This window comes from Cygnus atratus, chromosome 1 (assembly GCF_013377495.2).
Source record: "Cygnus atratus isolate AKBS03 ecotype Queensland, Australia chromosome 1, CAtr_DNAZoo_HiC_assembly, whole genome shotgun sequence".
In the NCBI taxonomy this organism is placed as follows: domain Eukaryota; kingdom Metazoa; phylum Chordata; class Aves; order Anseriformes; family Anatidae; genus Cygnus; species Cygnus atratus.
The window spans coordinates 76,956,365-76,976,752 of NC_066362.1; the positions used below are offsets into that span (position 1 = coordinate 76,956,365).

General features: G+C 39.5%; 1 protein-coding gene across 2 annotated transcripts in view; it reads right to left on the bottom strand.

Moving 5' to 3' along the window:
- Positions 1–20,388, bottom strand: part of ST8SIA1 (ST8 alpha-N-acetyl-neuraminide alpha-2,8-sialyltransferase 1) — a 142,399-nt gene that overhangs the window by 53,809 nt on the left and 68,202 nt on the right. The window contains exons 3-4 of one of the 2 annotated variants that reach the window (XM_035540802.2): positions 19,120–19,229; positions 12,360–12,452 (exon numbers count right to left, since the gene is read on the bottom strand). In XM_035540802.2, coding sequence (XP_035396695.1) covers positions 12,360–12,452; positions 19,120–19,229 — 203 coding nt within the window. The remainder of the gene's footprint in view (positions 1–12,359; positions 12,453–19,119; positions 19,230–20,388) is intronic. The other variant, XM_035540803.2, reaches the window with a different exon arrangement.

The following is a 20,388-nucleotide window of genomic DNA, read 5'->3' on the forward strand; positions in this document are numbered from 1 at the left end:
TGGGCTGCAGGGGGACAACCTGCTTCACCATGGTCCTCACCACAGGCCACAAGGGACTTCTGCTCCGGCACCTGGAGCACCTCTCCCCCTCCTTCTTCACTGACCTTGGTGCCTGCAAGGCTGTTCCTCACTCCTCTCACTCTCCCAGCTGCTGTGTGGCGCAGCGTTTTTTTCCCCTGTCTTAAATATGCTCTCACAGAGGCGCAAACAACATTGCTTATTGGCTCAGCTCTGGTCAGCAGTGGGGCCCTTACCTAACATGCGGCAGCTTCTAGATCCTTCTCACAGAAGCCACCCCTATGGCCCCCTGCTACCAAAACCTTGCCACGTAAACCCACTACATCTCTACAATAAAGTCAGAACGTTTCTTCTGACGACCTTTTAATGAACAGTAATGAGTCTCAGTAGAGCTGTTTGATGCTTTTTCCCCACCAGAGTCTAAATTCGCTTTTTGGAGTTCTCAACATTAAGCTATTTACAGTTTTAAAGACTTCTTCTCATGAAACATAAATTAGTGACACCAACTGGAAAAATTGACTTTCATACCTTACACACCGTGGCTTTGGAAACAAGTTTTAATCCCTCATTACACTTTTTTCTCAGTTTTGATGTCATTTAACTTTTTCTTGCCTTCTGTGGAAGGCCTTCTGAACATCTAGATACTTCCTTCGATGTTAATCACTTCCACTCTTGTTCTATGTACTACACTAACCAACTAAGTCAGAGTAACTAATTCCTTCTGACCTTCATTTTTCCTTGCTCTCTTAATACAGGTACTATTTATTCTTTTTTTTCCCCCTATTTTCTGAGGACATTTGGAAAAAACAGTCCCAAAGATCTTTCCTTAGTGGTTCTGATAATGCTCTGGCTACTTACTTAAAAACTCCAGAAAAAAAATCTCACGATCCCTTTAATTTCTGATTTACCTAGGGATCCCTTAACCTTTTGTTCTCCATTCTCACTTCCGTTCTAAACCCTTTGTTAGGACTAAATGTTCATCTTTTCTGCATTAACTCCTTCACTATTGGGCACTAGACCTGCTGTAGCTTACCTCTTCCTCGTTCTTTCACTGTATTTACAGTCAAATTCTAGTTTCCTCAATGATGTCACAGTATTGTCTTACAGGTATTGCATTACTCCACTTTTAATAGATTTCTACCAAATTCTCAGAATTCTACTGCAAAATTTTCATTTAGAATTTTATAAATCACATTTTGAACCTTTTCATGCAATTGCTAGATTCGGTGCCCTTCAGTCCTTACAAAGAGAAACTGATGGAAACAGAAAACTATAAAAGATAAAAATTCAATGTAGCATGTAAGTGTTTTTAGAAGATTGCTTCTTTCCCTCTGCTGTTAGTGCTCTGTTTCCCCTAGCTCTCGAAGTCATTTTTTAACATTTCAAGTACATTTCCTCTAAAACAGTTTGCTTCTTGTACTTAAAGTAGCAAATCCAAGGAACAGAAATGGTAAACAATAAGCAAATAAAATATAGTTGGTCAACATCCAGCTTTTAATATGGAGCATTAAGAAAGGGGATGAGGCTGTTTTAAGTAGCATTAACCTTCCAGGGAAAAAAAAAAAATCTAACAGCTGTAACTCACAGGAAACTACAGAGATAAAACAAGACAAGTGTCCAAGTCAGTAAGATAAAGTGTACAGCTTTTTACTACTACATTACATGGAAGAAAGGGAAGTAACTCCCTCTTCCTTTGTCCCTTAGAACCCATAATAAATTTCATGATTTTAGAGATAGGGTAGAAGTGCTCAGCCTCCTTTTTCTAATCCTCTCTTCATCCCTTTAGATTCAACTTCTTGAAGCAGTTCCTCTTCAAAGGACTGTTTGTTTGTTTTTCAGGAAAGTTTTCTGATTACGCTTTCCTTTCCCTGAATACCAATAATGAATTTCTTCATGATTTGAGAGAGAGGGTAGAAGTGCTCAGCATCAGATCTTCATAAAATCTCAGAGATGGGGCCAGCTGCAAGTATTCACCTGACCCAGAATGACAACAAAAATGTGTCATGCAGAGAGCAACAGGCATCCTGTTACAACTGACTTCAATTTTCTGACAACAGACCCTTCTCTGATGAGAAACCATGAAATAACTATTCAGAGCCAGCACCAGGAAGAGGCCCTGAGGTCCAAACAGACTGAGACCCCCATGTCTGCCCATCTAACCAGAGCAGCTGACCCTCGCTGAAAGCCCTATGCCATATTAACCAACCTTCCTGTGCACAAAGTGATCCGGTATTCAGTCACATCTGAAGAAAGTGTATCACTTACCTTCCAAGGATCTTTACAGCTAAACATTTATCTAAACAAATAAAAGGAAAACACTAATTTGACAGCTGTCAACTTCCCAAAATTTCTACAGAAGTAAACTAAAAGCAATAAAATGCAAATGCCAATTTTTACAACTGTTCTGTTCAGAAAACTAGCGGTTTCACTATAAAATAAAATAAACCCAACTCTACTTGTAGGTGCATTTTCACTAAAAATTATTCTGTTTCTAGATCATACATAAAAGGCTGCTGATGAAAAATGTTCTCTGATGCTTCCAATGACTCATTTCTAGCAATTTAACAACATCTTCTTGTAAGAAATACAGAGAAGTTTTTTAACATTCTGACTCAAGCGAATTGTCCTTTTAATCAGCTCAATTTTTGCTTATAAAAACTATTTCATGAGTCACAGCCTCACACTCCTAGATTTTTTAACTGCACATTCATCATAGGGCAAGCATAATAGTATAAAAAACAACAAATGTATTGATGTTTTCCAATAAATCAACTTGCTTACATTTCTTCCTCAAAGGACAGGCTATACTTCCAGGACTAAGGGGCTACGGGTGGGCAGAAAAGGCTACCTAGACCCCAGAGCAGACAAGGAAGAAGAGAGTGCCTCATCCACACCCCCTGCGATTTTTCATCTTGGAAGGCAAGTCCAGCCAACGGGTCCATGAACAAAATAACAAACCTTCCCTGACAAGAAAAAGAAAAAAAACTGTGTCAAGTTTTTGGTTGGTGTAAAGCACTGCAGTGGGAGCTACAATCATTTATACCCCTAAAAGACTCCGTATTGGATTTTCTCTCTCCATTCACCCTTTCCTGTAGCATTTATTCTAAGTTTTACTGATTTAGGTTTTTCACTGAAATTCATGTTGAAATAATGTCATAAAATGTTTATTGAGCAAAAAAATGATCTTGGTAATAGAAAATTAAATCTTTCCAGAGTTTACGGGAAGGGAAATATTGACTATGAAAACAACACCAAAATGTCAGAAAAAAAATCAAATAGTTTCATATTCATTATAACAAATTCTGTCTGAAAATGATTGGTTGGATCTTGTCCTCCCCAGCTGAGAGTGCCAAAATAAAATCTAGGAGGAGGCTTCTATGGTACAAGCTCTTGTTGACCAACCTAGCAACTGGTTTCCCTACTGACTTTGCTGCCCAAGACTCAAGAGTGATGAATAACCACCTACACAGCACATCAGGCTCTGCTGGAGGCCAGCAGTGCTGGAATCTCACAAATCAGCAGAGATTAACATGAGTAAAACACACCAGCCTTATCAGTTAGATTATCTCGTTTCCAGCAATCCCCTGACTGTTTAATGAGAAAATAGATATTAATTAACCTCTCTCCCTGCCTCTTTGACGCCTATACATAATCTAAAGCTTTTGGCCTGTGGCTCAGCCCATTAGGATAATTCTTGCACTCCTGTGACAGTCTCCTGAATTTGAAGTCTTTCTTTGAAGTTTATGGTATCACACAGCAGCAGATACTATTAAAAGTGGAAGTTATTCTTTTTTTTTTTCTTTTTTTTTTTGGGGGGGGGGTGAGGAGGAGAGGATGTCACAATCTGACAGACCACAGAAAAGTGGTTTTCTGTGTTCTCATTATTTTTACTCTTCTAGATTGCAGGAAGTCATGTATCTTCACTTTAAAAAGATACATTTGCTTCTTTTTTTTTTTTTTTTTTCCCAATCAATATCTGAAAAAATCCAAGAGTTGGGATAGCAGTAGAAAAATCTGGGTTAAAACCAAAGACTGCAAAGAAAGATTAGTTACTTAAACAGGGATTAGTTTCTTAAAAACTTTTGAGATGTGACCTTGAACAAACTTGGGTTGCTCATACATGACATTAAATTGCTTGATACAGAAAAACATTACAAATACAAGTTATTTCACTGACTTTGAAATATTACTTGCATACTTAAATATGAAAGCAGTACTTGGGTACACTATTCCACATACAGGCGATAGGTTTAGCAGCTCTCATATCAAGTTCTTCCACAAGAGTATAAGGATGAAGAAAATCACCCTAATTAAAAGCATTACTTGCTCAAGGACGTATATAGCTCTCGCATTTCACAAACCTAATAATGGAAAATCAGACAGCTGGTTGTCTTTCTGTTTGGTACTGCTGGTAGACTTTTCAATACAGTCATCTTAAGATAGCAGGAGGTAGGGAAAAAGAAAAAGCAAGTTCTCCTGCAATGGCTTGCCAAGAAAATGAAAATGTGTGAGACAATGTGTTAATGAATATCAGCACATACTGGCAAGCACTGGTGATTTTGGTAAGACAAAGATTTGCAATTAAAATGCCATTTGCAATACTGATAACTATAATTATCACCAAAATCCCAGTTTAAACTAGGAGATGTACAAACACATATGTAAGATAGTGCTTCTCTACTTCTACAATAAATATGCATTAGCAATGAAATTTGAGGACTTTCCTATCAGAAATCCAAATGGATTATTTTAAACCTGATGTCTTCTCCTTTTGCTATATGATAATCATTAATAAAACATTGAATTTTTTTAAGAGAGAGCATCGAACTACAATTTCATGACATTTCACTTATAATTTCTCATTTCACCCCATTATCAATTAGTCCTTTCAATTATTTTAGCATGGAAACTTTTGAAGAGTAACTGAATGGAGGGTCCCCCAAAATATCATCTTGCCTGCCCTTACGTCTCAGGGGAAATTCTACTTGATCAGCCAAACTTATCAGACATGTATTTAAACAAAAGCTAGATGGATTTCACTGCACTCTCTGGGATGTTCTTTCTAATATCTAGTAATCACTTCACCTGGTGAAGTATTGCCTCACCTTCAGTCACCTTAGCTAGCAGCACCCCAGGAAACTGTTATAGCTCTCCTCAGTCTTTCCTATTTCCCCCTTCTCCACAACCAGATTGTTGGTTAACTTTTCCTCTCATTTCTCATTTTCCTCAAAATTTCATCCCATTGTTTCTCATCTCATCACTAGCAACTGAAATTTTTCTTTGAAGCCACTGATGTATTTTGAGATACCTCTAGATGTAGTAATCCTTTCCTTGGGGCTCAGGTTTCAGAGATCTTCTTGTTTCTGCTCTTCACTTCACTCTACAGTTGACACTTGGTATTCGGGGTTTTACCAAACACAAAGTGCCAAATCTGAGCACAGTACTCTAGCCGAGGCATGGCTGGGCTTAAATGTATCTCTTCATGTATTATATTTTTTTAGATAACCCAACATAGCATTTGCTATCATCTAAATAGTAGGATACTGCTTATTCATGCTCAGGCACTGGATCAAACACGTTTCTTTTCTGCAGAAATGCCACCTAGCCAATAACTCACCCATTTTTTTGCTTTTTCCTTACTGAGTGGAGGCCTCTGCATTTGCTTCTTCTGGATAGCATTCTGTTTAGTTCAGAATGCTTCTCTAATTTTTCATCATAGCTTTGAATTTAAATTGCAATGCCAATTTACATAGTATGGCTGCATATTTGTATTGAGAAAATAGATGCCTTTCAGTGTGACTAATCTACTGCTATGATTTCAAAAGCTGACTTTAAAATTGTAAATGTACATATGGGACTTAACTCAAATTAACCAGATTATTTAGGAATGTTTGATTGCACTGTAAAAGACTGTTCCATCTATGTCTTCCTACATGGGTTAGGATTTGGTGATACCTAAAAAGTATAACTTTGCAGTCAGTCTCTGCAGCTTTTCAGAGGAAAAATCATCTAAAACTCATCTGCGAGAAGCAAAAGAAAATACACAATAAATTATTGTTTTTTTAAAGTGTTTTATATCTCTTTCTTACTTTAAAATAGATTATAATCCTGTCCACACTGGCAATCAAGGAGAGAGGGGGCAGAAAATAGAGTAAAAGCCATTGATTTAAATGGGGCATCTCAGAAAGTGAGAACAAACTTAGTTTTGCTCAAGGCATGGCTATAATAACATGAAATCATCCTCGTCACAGCATGGATTGTTGTTACAAGTCCACATTTTTCTATGCGCCAGCTAATAATCCACAAAAGCCAATCAGAAATTCTGGATTTTTTTCCTGGTTCTGCCTTTGGCCTGATGGCAACATTGGCAAGTCCTTTTCATCACCTCACTTAGGCTTCCTCTTCTGTTCAACTTAGGACAAAAATAGGTGTTCCTCACAGACAGAAACTACGGCTTCAGTTGCTAACAAATTTGAAGCTTTCAAATGAATTTCATATTATAGAAAAGACTGATTAAAAGCCAATGAGGCTCCAAGCACCCGCTGTATACAGAAAGGTTTGTTGTACTTTGTAGCTTGCCCATAAGAACTGTTTCCCAGAAATATTATCCCCTTGCTGTCGGCAGAGACATTCTCAGACTCTTTTAGAATATAAAAGGGCAGTTTTGTGATGTGAATGAAAACAATGATTATTAATACTTTGGAGTGCTTCTCAGTGGAATAACCTGAGCTATACTCAACCGTGGGTACCAGGAATGAAGGAAGAACCACTATGTGAATTATTTAAAATCCAGCGGTTAAATGAGTTCACAGGGAAAGATCCTCTCATCCCCTTGATTGCTGAAGAAAGAACAAGAGATGAGCAAGATGGATATCCCTTCAATAACTTATTTTTCTTTCTTTCTTTCTCTTTTTTTTCTTTCTCTTTTCTTTCTTTCTTTCTTTCTTTCTTTCTTTCTTTCTTTCTTTCTTTTTCTTATTTTTTCCTGCTCTTTTTCAATTACCAACTTAAAATGTAACTACCTAGGAACAGAATATATTGTTTTTACATGGAGACATAGTCAAGAGGAATTCTGATGCATCATTTTTATGAATGTGAGCAACAGGGCCATGAACAACAGGGCTTAATACTGTACATCTGTTTAATCAAAGATGAAGGAAGCTTTTATCAAATTAAACAATTGTCTCAGTTCAGTCTTTTTATTCCTAATGGCTTAAGTCAATTGGACTCAAAGCTGTCTTCAGGACTGAATCCAGGAAAGATTATTAGCTGGCTCTTAGATGCAGGGAGAACTGGAAAGCAATTTAATCCCACTCAAATTTTGTGAGAACCTAATAAACAACTGCGATATTTAACTGACATTTCAAAGCTTCAAGGCAGAATCATTGCATTTGTTAGCCTTTAGTCTCATTCCTTCATCTTGCTTCAGTGCAGGAAATGGAGGCAGAAAAAAATTGTCAAATATCAGAGATCAAAAAAGTGAATTAATTTACTGAAAAAAAAATTATTCACACCCAGTGAATAGAAGTTCATACCAAGCTGCCAAGAGTGATGGGTGACCCTAAAGCTAGTTCTTCAAGTTTCAGTCAGACTATTTCCATTAGCAATGTTATACAACTATTGAGAGACTCCACTATAAAGACTTAAATAAAAACATCCACATTTCAAACAGTGAAGGTCAATATCACCTCAGCTAACCCTTCAGTGTGTTCTGTATTCAAAGCAACATGACACACTGCAGTAGCAGACACATGGGTCGCCTACACCCCCTCTCTGACAGCAGACAGTGCAGGTATTTCACAGAATTTTTCATAACAAATCTAATTATGGTGACTCCAAAGCCCTGAACACATACAGAAATTACCCAGTCCTCATCCAAGTGAATATTCTCAATGAAGTGAGAGGTTATCAAACAGGGACAGCACAGTGCTGCCTCAGAGCCCAGCCCTGCAGCCTCTGCACACACCAAGCTCCCACACCTGGAACCACAGCACCAAGCCAGCCACAGAGGAGCTGGAGGTACCTTGGAAGGGCACCTTGTCTCTTCCTTTCAACAGAAGGGCTGTCTTCTCTTACTAGACCAGCAGCATTAATCCCCACTATTCTCCAACCACATACCGCTATCCATCATGGAGGGCTGAGGCCGGTAGGAGGTAGGGAGGGTCTTCTCCAGGAAAAGGAGCAGATCTAATCACTCATCATGCAGAGGGGGTTGTGAGGGCAATGACTCCAAGTCCCCTTTCACAATCTGCTGCTCAAGCTGACAACAGCAGCAGCCCACAGAGCAGCTGCACAGCTGTCTGTGCTCTCACGAGTGCAAAGTGTGCTCCTTCAAGCACCGTCGATGCTTATAAAACAGAAAACCTTGAAAGGACAAAGGAGAAAAGCCTCACACAATCCAATTGGTTTTTGTATTATGTCCCAAAGACAGTGTCAGTAAGTGTGTTACATACCTCAGGGACTTCTGTTAGTTATAACAATGCTGAATTATCGTAAATAAAGAATGTTACTGTGTTCATTGTGCCATTTGCTAATGAGATTATTTCTACACAGGTCAGAAACGCACACAGATTGTGGATAAAATACTCACCAACAGACATCAGTAGATCTGAAACTCAGTGAATGCTGGGAAAACATCTATTTAGACAGCTATATCCACATTAATGATGATATATGTCTGCATAGGTTAGACAGAGTAGGAAGGCATGGCAACTAGAAACTAGGAAGACTGCTGCAAACAGCATTTGTTTGCAGATTTAATTGAAACGTTAGACAAAATGTAAGGGTATTATTACAGAACATTTGCCAAAGATGTTGAATATGGTAAGAAAGCTAGAATTTGCTTCTCTTAAATAGCCCAGAAACAGTGACTTCAGAAACATGTAATATCTACATCCTAAACAGTAACCCTTTGTATCACTTAGTCAAAATCTTCTACCATTGATCAAAAATCATCACTGTCTACATAAGCATTTTTATGTTCACACATGATCCTCTAACTAGTCCCACTCCACAGTTGTAGGCAAGTGTTCAGAATACATAAAACCATCACTGTAAATAATGTTACCTTGTTCACCACATGCACATCACAGGTCTCACTACTGCACTGCCTTCTTCCTAGCAGTGATATACAGCTGCTACTCATAGCTGACTAGGAAGATAGGGGAATGAACTGGAAACATCAAGGAAAATTGGAAACATCGACCCATTTACAGTCCTCTATTTGATTAAGGTTGGGGGGGGGGGGAGGCAGGAAGGGGAGGTAGAGGGGGGAAGGTTGTGGTGGTCCCAGGAGTAGCTTTACACAACATTTCAGTTCCAATTGCAACCTCAATCCAAGCTTTGACAGGGAAGTAAATTTTGACTGTAAAGTGGAAAAGGAAGCTTTACACAAGCTCAAAGCACTAACTGAAGGGAGATGCCTGTGACACATTTTAGATAAAAAAAGAAATTAGGGCAGTCATCATGAGTCCTCTAGTCAGCTAAGGAAATTTCTATGATAATTCTATTGTCAGTGCTCATGTATAATATGAAGCAAAGTTAGGGCAGGAAATTCCTCAGAGTTTTTAAAATCCAAGTGAGAACTGAGCACCATATGGTACACATAAAACTGTACTACTTGCACAGTTATATTTCCTGCTTAAAACCAATTAGGAACTTGATCTCTAAGTCTGTTATTATTATTTGCCAACTTCGAGTTTTGCAAAAGGCAGCATTTAGAAGGTATCACTAAAGTCGATGTACTCCCAGACTAAAGTTTTTACTGTCCCATCCTATGGCTCTAAAGCTAGAGAGAAAGAGTGGTAGCTCAGATATCACTGAGCAATAATTACTGGCAACAATTTAGTTTCCTATAGGTAATCCTTCTGATTTTATAACAACAGGGAAAACTGCCTCCACAACCCTGGTATGAAAACTTTGCCCTATCCAACATGCCTAATCATAAATTATCTAGCAATGATAAATCTTTTAGAAGCAATGAATGGCATTGCAGGACCAATTCACTAAATCTGCCATAACACACTTGAGAGATAATTGAGATGTCAAGCCTCATCAATATCAACCTACTCAAAGTAAGGACAAGAGGACAGTGGAAGAACGATAATGAATAATACCATTATGTGAAGCTAGTTAACTTTCAGCTTAGAAACAGATACATACCAGTCACCAGTCTGAAAGTCCTTGAATATCATGAAAGTCTGGACTTACAAGCAGTCTTAGTTCCTTAAAAAGCGTCTTTCCATAGAAACGGATTATTTTTTGAGAGTAGTAGTCTTTTTTGCATTTTAACTTCCAAGCTTGCACCTTTTATCAAATTCTAACTTAACATGCAGAAGGCAAAATAATAAGTTTACAAGAAAGATTAGTAAAATATAATTAAAAAAGAAAAAAAAGAAACTCTTTCTGAACAGGCAGAGGAAGTGTCAGATCTCTCAAGAGCTTCAAGCCTGAGGAGGTTTCTGCCAATTTTCAGCACTATGGGTTTGTTCTTTGTCTCATTCTCAATAATTGTCTATACATCTCCTTATCTAATCAATACACACACATATACATCCCACATTACTTTCTTATTGAAGGTCTTGCATCACTGTTATCATCCATTTTGAAAACTGACATTGAAAACAATCCCATTTTCTGATCTCTTGTTCTTTCCTCACTTTCACTTTCTCCATTTTCCTTCCCCATCCACTCCCCCTGTTGATATCCCTCTCTCACAGAGTATCATTTCACGTCTGCTCATTTCTTCCTTTCCTCCTTGCTGGTTAACTCCACAGTCTCTCTAGTGTAGTTCCATAGTCTTCCTGTAACATCACTAAAACTCTTTTTCCTTTTCACTTTCTGTTCAAAAATATTTAGTACGGCATGCTTTCCACTTTAAGCCTTGGTGAGGTGTGTGAGGGACAGAAAATGTCCATGAGTTTAATAATCCCCTGCACTGGCAACTGTAAAATCCTTTGCAAGCTTTGTACTTCCCACTGCTCTTCTTCATTTTACCCACAATGCTTTTGCAAAGATAATCTTCTTTCCTCCATTTGATGCTCTGTCCGTTTCATCCCACTTTTTAAATCAACATCATTAGCTGTGTACCTTCCATAGGATTTTCAGATCCCCCACCCTCAGGGCCCACTGCCCTGAGCAGCTCCCTCTTCCTGCCTGGCACCTGGTCCCATTCTCTGCCAATTCTGCTTGTTTTGCTTTCTTTTTATCCCAACAGCCTTTCTGTGCCTTCCCCTGTTCAGACACTCTCTGCTTGGAATCAGCTCTTGAAGTTGATGACTTCTCCATTTCCCTCTTGCTCACCCTGCCTTTTCCACTCTGTCCAAGACTGGCATATAACCCATCTTTTCCACACACAAAAGTAGACAACCCTTCAGTTCCTGACAGAGGAAAAATACTACATTTAGATACCAACAGACATCAAATTCCAGGTCTGTTCTGTGCCTTTCTTTCTCAAACACCTGGCTTTCTAGTATTTATTTTATTCCACTACTTTGCTTCCTTTCACAATCCCTCACCTCCCAGTACCTGCATTATACATTTCTCTTATGCCTAATCATTTCCTGCTCACTCTCTCGGTTTATGCCTTTTCTCTGTGTTTTTCAGTGAGCATGGCAGGTTACTACCAGATCTCATTCTGCCTGAGAAAAACCTACCTCATTCCGGGTGATAAACAAATAACATGGCAATTAAAATTCAGCAAGGCAAAATCAGAGAGATGGCACCGACTTTTTTTTCCTTGTCTCTTCCCCTCTCTCATCAGCTACTGACATTTGGAAAATTTCAACCAACTCAAATAATCAACAAAATTTTATCCCAGTCTCCTAAGAAGCACAGCTTGTATGATCACAACCTGCTGATCGGTTCTATTCTAATCTTTTTTGTACCCGTAAGTCAACATCAAATAACAGAAAGAGAGTAAGGACGCAGAAGTAATAAGTGGCTCCTTCATTAGCCTCTTCATTAACCGTGGAATGCAGCAGCCAGCTGGCCCCACCAGCGTACTAGTTCGGACTACCCATTGGTATGTGCCTGGCCTACGAGTAGCCAAAGCACCTCTGGCATGTACCCAGCCATCCAGTTAAAAGTAGGGAGCTGCAAGCACTGAGGGGAGTATGGTAGGAGAAATAACTCTGCAGGAAGCCATTCTCCCTTAGTTTCCATGCTTACAGTGAAAAGATCTTGGTTTATTTCACCTAACAACAACCCAATGTGCATTTCGTCTTTTCCAGAACCTTTTCCAGGACAAGAACATAACTCTGGCACACTAATATCTATAACACAGATGAAGCATTTTTCGTTTTGATTTCTCCAGTCCAGAGAAAGAATAATATGCTCCCTACCTTTTCTGAATTATACTGGGATTTGCAGTCACCAGCTGGGTTTTTGTTCCAACATCCTTGCTGTATTCGCTTGATAGTGGAGGAAGGTTGCACCTGTGCACACAAAAACATTCAAAATTTCAACTGACATTCGGGATTGACAGGCTTCCACCTCAGTCTTTTTAAGTCTGCAAATTTGCAGTATTCAAAAACAAAAACTACAAGCTGACAGAAAATGTAGAAGTGCTGTACAGATATTAGACCAAGCTACCGATGTTCCCTACTATACCACATCTATAAGCACAATAGGACATTTTTGTACCAGATTGCAGGGAAATGTAGAAATAAAACCTTTTGCAGAAATGATCCTATCCTATGTAACTATTAATCAAAAACATAGACAGTGACTTGGCATTTCTGACAGGTTGAAAGGTGGTAGAAGAAGCTGTTATTATCTATAGCAAAAACATTTTTCAACCTCTTCTCAAGTTCTGAAAAGTTTTTACTCATTTTGTTTTGTTTTCCAGTATCACACTCCTGACTGTTATCACTCTGTAGCAGTACAAGCATTACATATGTCTTACAAGCATTACATATGTCTTGCAAGCAATGGGCAACTGGAATTTTTTAACATTACTTTGTGGTGTAGTCTTCAGCATACCAGAATTTACAAAGAAAACAGAAAAAATGTAAGTGGTTATTTAATATGTGCATATCAGTCATCTCACAGCGTTGTTCTGGTGGCAAGGGTGATAACGTAAAACGATGAAGTGACTAAGCGGATCTACTATGGCAAGCAGAAAGACAAGGCTCCGAAAAACAGAAGTAGAGAGAAACTTCCAAACAATGCACAGTCCTAAATGTTTCTGAGTAAAGACCTCGGAGAAGAAGGAAGGAGTGGTAGATAAAGGTGAAAATACATGCAAGCAGTATCCAAGCCTGTGCACTGCTGTAGAAATAACAGTTAGGAGAAACATACTCAACACATTGCAACTAAAATGGTCACTAAATTGACACCAAAAATGGATGTCAAAACAGTTTTTTCCATTTCAAAGTTGTCTAACTTTTTAAAATCAAAGATACGGATAATATTTTTAATGCAAAAAGGGCAAAAAGGAAACAAAGATTCTCAGAGAAAAGTAGGATTTGGATTTTTTCTGTAACAAGTCTTTTGTGTTTTAGTGCTGCTGGGTTATTTTTGAGGTGTTTCCTCCCTCCCCCCAAAAAACTATTGTTTTGGCCTGTATTATAACCAAATTTGCCCTCGATTTTTTAAACTCAGCCACAGAATCAAGAGATCGCCATGGGCTTGTGCTGGTTTCCCTGCCTTGCCACGGCACAGCCCAGAGGAGCAGAGCTCAAGGCAAGGAAGGAAGCCAGCACCTAGCTGCTGCTGTGCTGGGCAGGAGCTGCCCTAGGCCCAGGGTCAGGCAGCCCAGGACTCAGTTGGGCCCACGGCCTTGCAGGTAGCCCTTATTTCAAATTCGCCATGTCTCTTCCCATTGCCACGGAGATATGGGTTTCTTTGCTGCAGGTCATACTCCTGTGAAAGTCAACCTCATTTCTCACCATGTTCTCCATTAAACTTTCTCTGGCACTCCTCTTCTCCAGCAATATCTCTGCGTTCATCTTCCAGGCAGACCGGTTTGGTCACCCTCGAGTCCAGCAACAACAAGTTGCTTATTCCATTCAGTTTTTAATCTTACTAAATCAAAGGCCTGTTTCCTAAGCTAGTGAGAAGCAGGACCTATGGAGCCATGGTTTCAGTTTTTAGGGCTGTTTCCGGGTGCTACTCCAGAAACTCTGGGACAACATGTTTTATGACAAGGAAAGCCCTTGCTCCCATAGCGGTTGCTGCCCTGCAAATATTTTCACTGGCCTCCACAGCAGTGGCAGGATGCTTCCACACAAGTGTCGTGGCTGGGAGCAGCAAATGAGCTACTCAGGCTGCAGGCTGCACCTCCACGTGCTGTTGTTCATGTGGTATTGGTGCCCAGCAAGGGTGCTAGTGTGTGTGCACACAGTATGCTTCATACAGTTTTCTTAATGCCAAACATCCCACATTCCTTAAAAACACCAGAATAGTGCATTGCATGTGGTAGAATACGGTCAAATACCAGCCATCAGAACCATATTCTTAAATTCACATTATCAGAAAACGCCATGAAGGACAGCAAAGTCATATGTATGTCCTCTTGCACCTGGGCCAGAGCAATCCTAAGCACAACTACAGGCTGAAAAAAGAACGGATTGAGAGCAGCCCTGAGGAGAAGGACCTGGGGGTGCTGGTTGACCAGAAGCTCAACATGATCCATCAATGTGCGCTTGCAGCTCAGAAAGCCAGCCATGTCCTAGACTGCATCAAAGGCAACATGGCCAGTAGGGCAAGGGAGGTGGTTCTCCTCCTCTGCTCTGCTCTTGTGAGACCCTACTGGGAGCACTGAGTTCAGCTCTGGGGCTCTCTATATAAAAAGGATACAGACCTGTTGGAGTGAGTCCAGAGGAGGGCTACAAAGTTGATCAAAGGGCTGGAGCACCTCTCCTCTGAGGACAGGCTGGGGGAGTTGGGGTTGTTCAGCCTGGAGAAGAGAAGGCTCCGGGGAGACTTTATGGAAGCCTTCCAGTACCTAAAGGCGGCCTACAGGAAAGTTGGGGAGGGACTTTTTACAAGCGAGTATAGGACAAGAAGTAATGGCTTCAAACTAAATGACAGGAGGTTTAGATTAGATATAACGTAGAAGTTCTTTACTCAGAGAGTGATGAGGCACTGGAACGGGTTGCCCAGAGAAGCTGTGGATGCCCCATCCCTGGAGGTGGCCAGGCTGGACGGGGCTTTGAGTAACCTGGTCTAGTGGGAGGTGTCCCTGTCCATGGCAGGGGGTTGGAACCAGGTGGTCTTTAAGGTCCCTTCCAACCCGAACCATTCTATGTATACGTAACAGACTAATTCAACCAGGTTCATCATGAAAAATAAAATTTCCAGGAAAGCTTTGCTCCTTTTCATGACCATATTTGTTAAGATGTGCATGAGGAATCACAATCTCTTTTGGGGAACAGCTTCTTATTTGATCTACCACAATTTAAGAGAAGCTAGAAAACTTAAAATGAAGCCAGAAAGGAGGGATCAAAAATAAGAGACAACAGAGGAGGGAAAATAAACGAGCATAGGGAAAGATTAATTCCCAAAGAGTGATAAAACTTTAGAAATTGAGAAAGGTTTACATAATTAAAAAAAAAAAAAAAGAAAAAGTAATTTGTTGTTTTCTATACCTGCACTGAGTAGGATACAAATTAATCAGCATAATACTATCTGCAGAGGTTGTGTGTAGGAACCCTCTCAGTAGCAGTTTTCAATGGCAGGTCAAACAAACATTTGTGAAGCAAGATCTTGCCTCAGAGCAAAGAGATGGAATAAATGACCTCTGTCAGGCTACAATTTAATGGTCTGATTCAAATAAACACAAACTTTTAGGGCAAGCTTTAAAGAAGCCATTTTTGATTGAAGTTTATTTAAAAGCACTGTAAAGGACTTTTTTCTTCTGTCTCTAGTTTTATCATCTTAACATATGAATAATGAAATTTATTTCACGAACCAGTTCCAGATGCATTATTTAAACACATCTAATTCCTTTTAGCAGTAAATCTCATTGCAAGCTTATTCTGCATGAAATACTAAGTAGCCCAAGTATCTAGCAGGAAACTCATCACAAATTCACTTGATCAACAGAAACTTCTTGGCCTTTTCTTTAACAGGTCAGCAGCGTGCTGAGCCCTGCGCAGTTGAGGAATGCATCAAGAAGTAAAAGATTCATCCTAAGAAACACACCTTTTTAATTATCTTACTCTTGCTCCTGGTACTAAGGAGTAAGTACATGAGTGTGCATGTACATGAAAGAAGAAAGTACCAAGACAGCGTCTGAGGCCAGCATTTTTGACATGAGCATAAATGAAAGAGGAGAACATACTGGTCTTTTGTTTCTCCTTGCTTAGACACAGATTATTTGGGGGAAAAAATATATCAACAAGCACAGCTGTCCATGTGTGCCTTTTTGACATCTGAGAACTTCCAACTCACTAGGTAGCAACACCTTCAAGAGTGAAATGAGAGGGATCCTTCAACCTTCACAGGGCAGAAATGTCTCTTCTGGGTTTGGCCCAGAGAAAAGTCCATCTCCTGCAGGTGCAGAGAATCCAGGCAGCCTGGCCGGGCAATGTCATGTGCATTTGGTAGATGTTACGTGATTATCTAGCTCTTTATATATTGTATATTCGCATATTACTAAACACTAGGGACTAGTATGTATTTAATACATGATTTCAAATATTCATTTTTATTCTTTTGTGGCACCTTGGCCATTATCAAGACAATAATTACCTAGGGCAACTGAACACAATGTTTCTCTGGACTTGTCTACAAACCCCAAAAGTAGTACCATATTTAATATCCCCAGCTCCACCAGGGCTGGTATGGCTAGATGGCATGTCACGTTGTAATGGAAAGATAACAGCTTGGCCTCCCCAAACCATGATAGCCGCTAGTCAGTGGCTTCCAGTTTTGGAATTCAAAAATTCAAATTCAACCAAATTCACCAACAACAGCTTGGAGAACTCCCCCCAAGTTCCCTGGATAGAAACCCTCTCCGTGGCAGATGTACAAACCACAGCAGAGACAAAAGACAGCTGAGGGACAGGAAGAATCATTAGACACAGAAATATTTCTTCACGATCTAATGCCAAGAAAACATGTCTCTTCTGTCAAAATAGAGACAAAAGCATTGCTTATAGTTCAGTATCCAACACTTCTCTTAAAATACATGCTTGCATGAAGAGAGAGGGCAAATCAAAAAAACCTTCCTGAAAATAAGGACTACAAACTTGAAAAACAGCCAGGTATCTCAAGAAAAGCCTATGACAACCACACTAACTAAACATGTAGACCATATGCCATGTACCTTTTTTATTGCAGATGCAGTGTGCTGTATTTTCAGCCTTAGGGGCTGAAAACTGCTGCTTTTTTAATCTCTATGTCGGCACAACTGTGCTTGTAGAAGATGCTCAGCAACAAGATACAGTTTAAACTCATTAATTAACCCTAGTGATTACAATTTATCAAAGAAGATGGCTGCAATTGTATTTCCATAAGCTCTGTCATAAGTGAAATCAAAAACAATATGAATAGAAGAAAAGAACAATGGCAAAACCTAGCATAATTATTTCACACTGCAGAAATACTTAAAAGACATCACACAAATTTCTTATGAAAAAATGTAAAATATTACACAAGTCGTCGTGTTCTTTCTCTCTCAGCTCTCAGATTATAGAAATCAGATTTAGAAAAGATCTGCTAAATCCTATCCTATGTTACAAAAATACTTTCTCCCAGTGGTATATTAGCTTCTACCCAAAAGAACTGAAACATTTTCCATAAACGTGATTGCATATCACTAATATAAAACAGCCTGCCAGCAGTTACTGGGATTTTTGCAGGATTTTCCCTACCACTTCTTTACAATTCAAAATAAGTTTGGTACAGATAATGGCTAGTTTACCCTCCCTGGAGAGAAAAAAATCATTTTTCTGATCAAGTGATAAGAGCTGTTTAAAAAAAAAAAAGGAGTTTCTATTGTCTTTGTAACTGATTGCTCCTATGGTATTTCAACTTCCCATTGCATCTACATAATATTACCATGGCATACCCAGCAGTTTCTTGTATTTAGTCTCTGGAACACCCAAGGTGTTTTGCAGTAACAGCAATCAGCACACTGAGTCTCTCCCTCTGTGCCTTACATATTCTCTTTTGTGAAGGTTCTAAATATACATTTCCTTTGTTTTTAGTTTGTTGTATTTCTTTGTTTAACATTGAAAGCATTTTTGTTCCTTGAGATCAAAACCAGAAATTATAGTAGTATTGTTTGGTTTAGAGCAAATTTGTATGAGTTTATAGTAAGCTATCAGGATTTAATAAGGAGACTTGCTAAAGTGGGAGATCATTATGTATCTACCTCAAAACCCAAAGAAACTCTATCTCTCATCTCTTTGGAAGAAGTCCGCCAGTTTCTCCCTCACAATATTTTTCTTGTTCATGTTTAACAAAGAGAAGCTAATTTCTGTCTTTCTTCCTTAGAGAATGCAGATCTAGAAAGTGCCAAATTCAGTCAAGAAAGCAGTAGCTGATTCAGCATCCCTCCTGACAGATTCTGATAACTTCACAAAGGTCAGAGTGAAAGGATATGTGGAGAACTTAAAAACAAAATGGCATCAAGGAAAGAGGTTTGGCCTTTTGTCAGCCAGTCAGCCAGAAATTAATCTGGAGGGAGGAAAAACATGGAAACATTTTAGCTTGTTCTATCTTATTTCTTAAGCCTTGCCCTATGAATCAGTATCTACTCATCATTAATTCAATGGGTTTCATATGATGGCATTTACAGTTGTGGAGGATGAAGCACAGTACAGGATGAGACCCTGTCTAATATAGCATAATTAAAAAGAAAAGCAGCTCTTAAGTCCCTGTCTATGACATTGTACAGGCTGTCACAACCTCAATGCATCCATCTGCACACTACCCCCACAGTACACATGTATCTGCAGAAGCCAGCCAAAACTCTCTGTTGCCTCTCCTCACTCTTCTGCCCAAATCACTTGTGTAAAGCATCCTGCAAAGGGAAGAAAGAAAGTACCCAAGGCAAATTATAACAGATTAATCACAACTGAATAGCTTTGAAAAGTCAGAGATTGAGCGGGGGGAAGGGGAGACAATTTGTAATTGAGGTTTCTGTCTTACCGCATGACAAAATCTGCTTGATCTATTTGTTTGCCGCAGCTGCTCTTTTTGAGAATCCCACCGTTTCCCACCACCGAGCATTTCTTCAGTGGCAGCTGGAAGGGTGTAGCCTAGCAACACAAAACAAGGACCAGTTTTACTGAGGAGAACACATACATCTTTGTAGCAGCCGCTCCTGGAAAACCCAGGGAGCTGGCAGGGCTCAAAATGAAGAAAGAAAAGGCAGAATTAGGAGCTAGGAAAAAAGTCCTGAAATTAGCTGGTAAACAGACACAGGACAGTTCTTATCCCCACTCCCCAAACCAGAATGCAACAAACATATGACACAAAGGATTGTAACATTTCTGCATAAGCAAAACTGCATAGTTATAAAGTCATGATGCACATAATGACAAAGACGGCAGTCCAAATGTGTCTTCTAGCCAAGCTGCAAAGACACAGGGGGAAAAAAATTACCAGGAAAAAAAAACCATGAAAGTGACATTCCGGAGCTCATACACAAAAGACAGCTCTGGAGAATAAAGGAAGGAAGGAAGGAGGAACAACATGATTACAGGAGGGCACTGGGCCTCAGGAGTCACCTGGGATCCCTCCATCATTCTATCACTGGGACTGGTCACTCTGAAGCCTTAGGCAAAGATATTTAGAGCTTTGACAGCAGCTTTTTAAACACAGCATAAATTAAAATTAGAAAGGAATCATTTTAACTAAGGAGCTCTTGTAGCAGCTTAGACAGGCATTGAATTGCAAGGTCAAGTTGTGCTATCTTATGCATCAGTGATAAATGAGATTTGTGATCAGTGATAAATGAGATTTGTATATCCTTCATTTCAGAGGATCTCAACTACATGTGGAACATCTTCCTGTCAGCTTCAAGTCATTCACCTTTAGTGGGGTTGGGACAGTCATTTAAACAGCACACAGTACATCAGTGCAGCCCAGTAAACACATCATAGTGCAGCCCAGCAAATACTTTTTTTTTTTTTTAAAGGGGGGGGAACAGTGTGGGAATTTAAAGTAGCATGTTATAGTTATAAGAATGGGATTTGTCTACAATACAAGAGTTAATATTCTCCTCGTGCAAAATATTGTGCAGGGATTTTTTATTTATCAAACCTGTCAAAACCTGACTTTGCAGCACAGACAGAAGTTACTGCCTGGGTCTCTGAGAATGCAAATGCCACAGTGACAGGATGCAGCACGGCAAAACAATTATTCTGTCCTGGAGGACAAGCTGGAATGGTAGCAGTACTTATTGTCACTTAAATG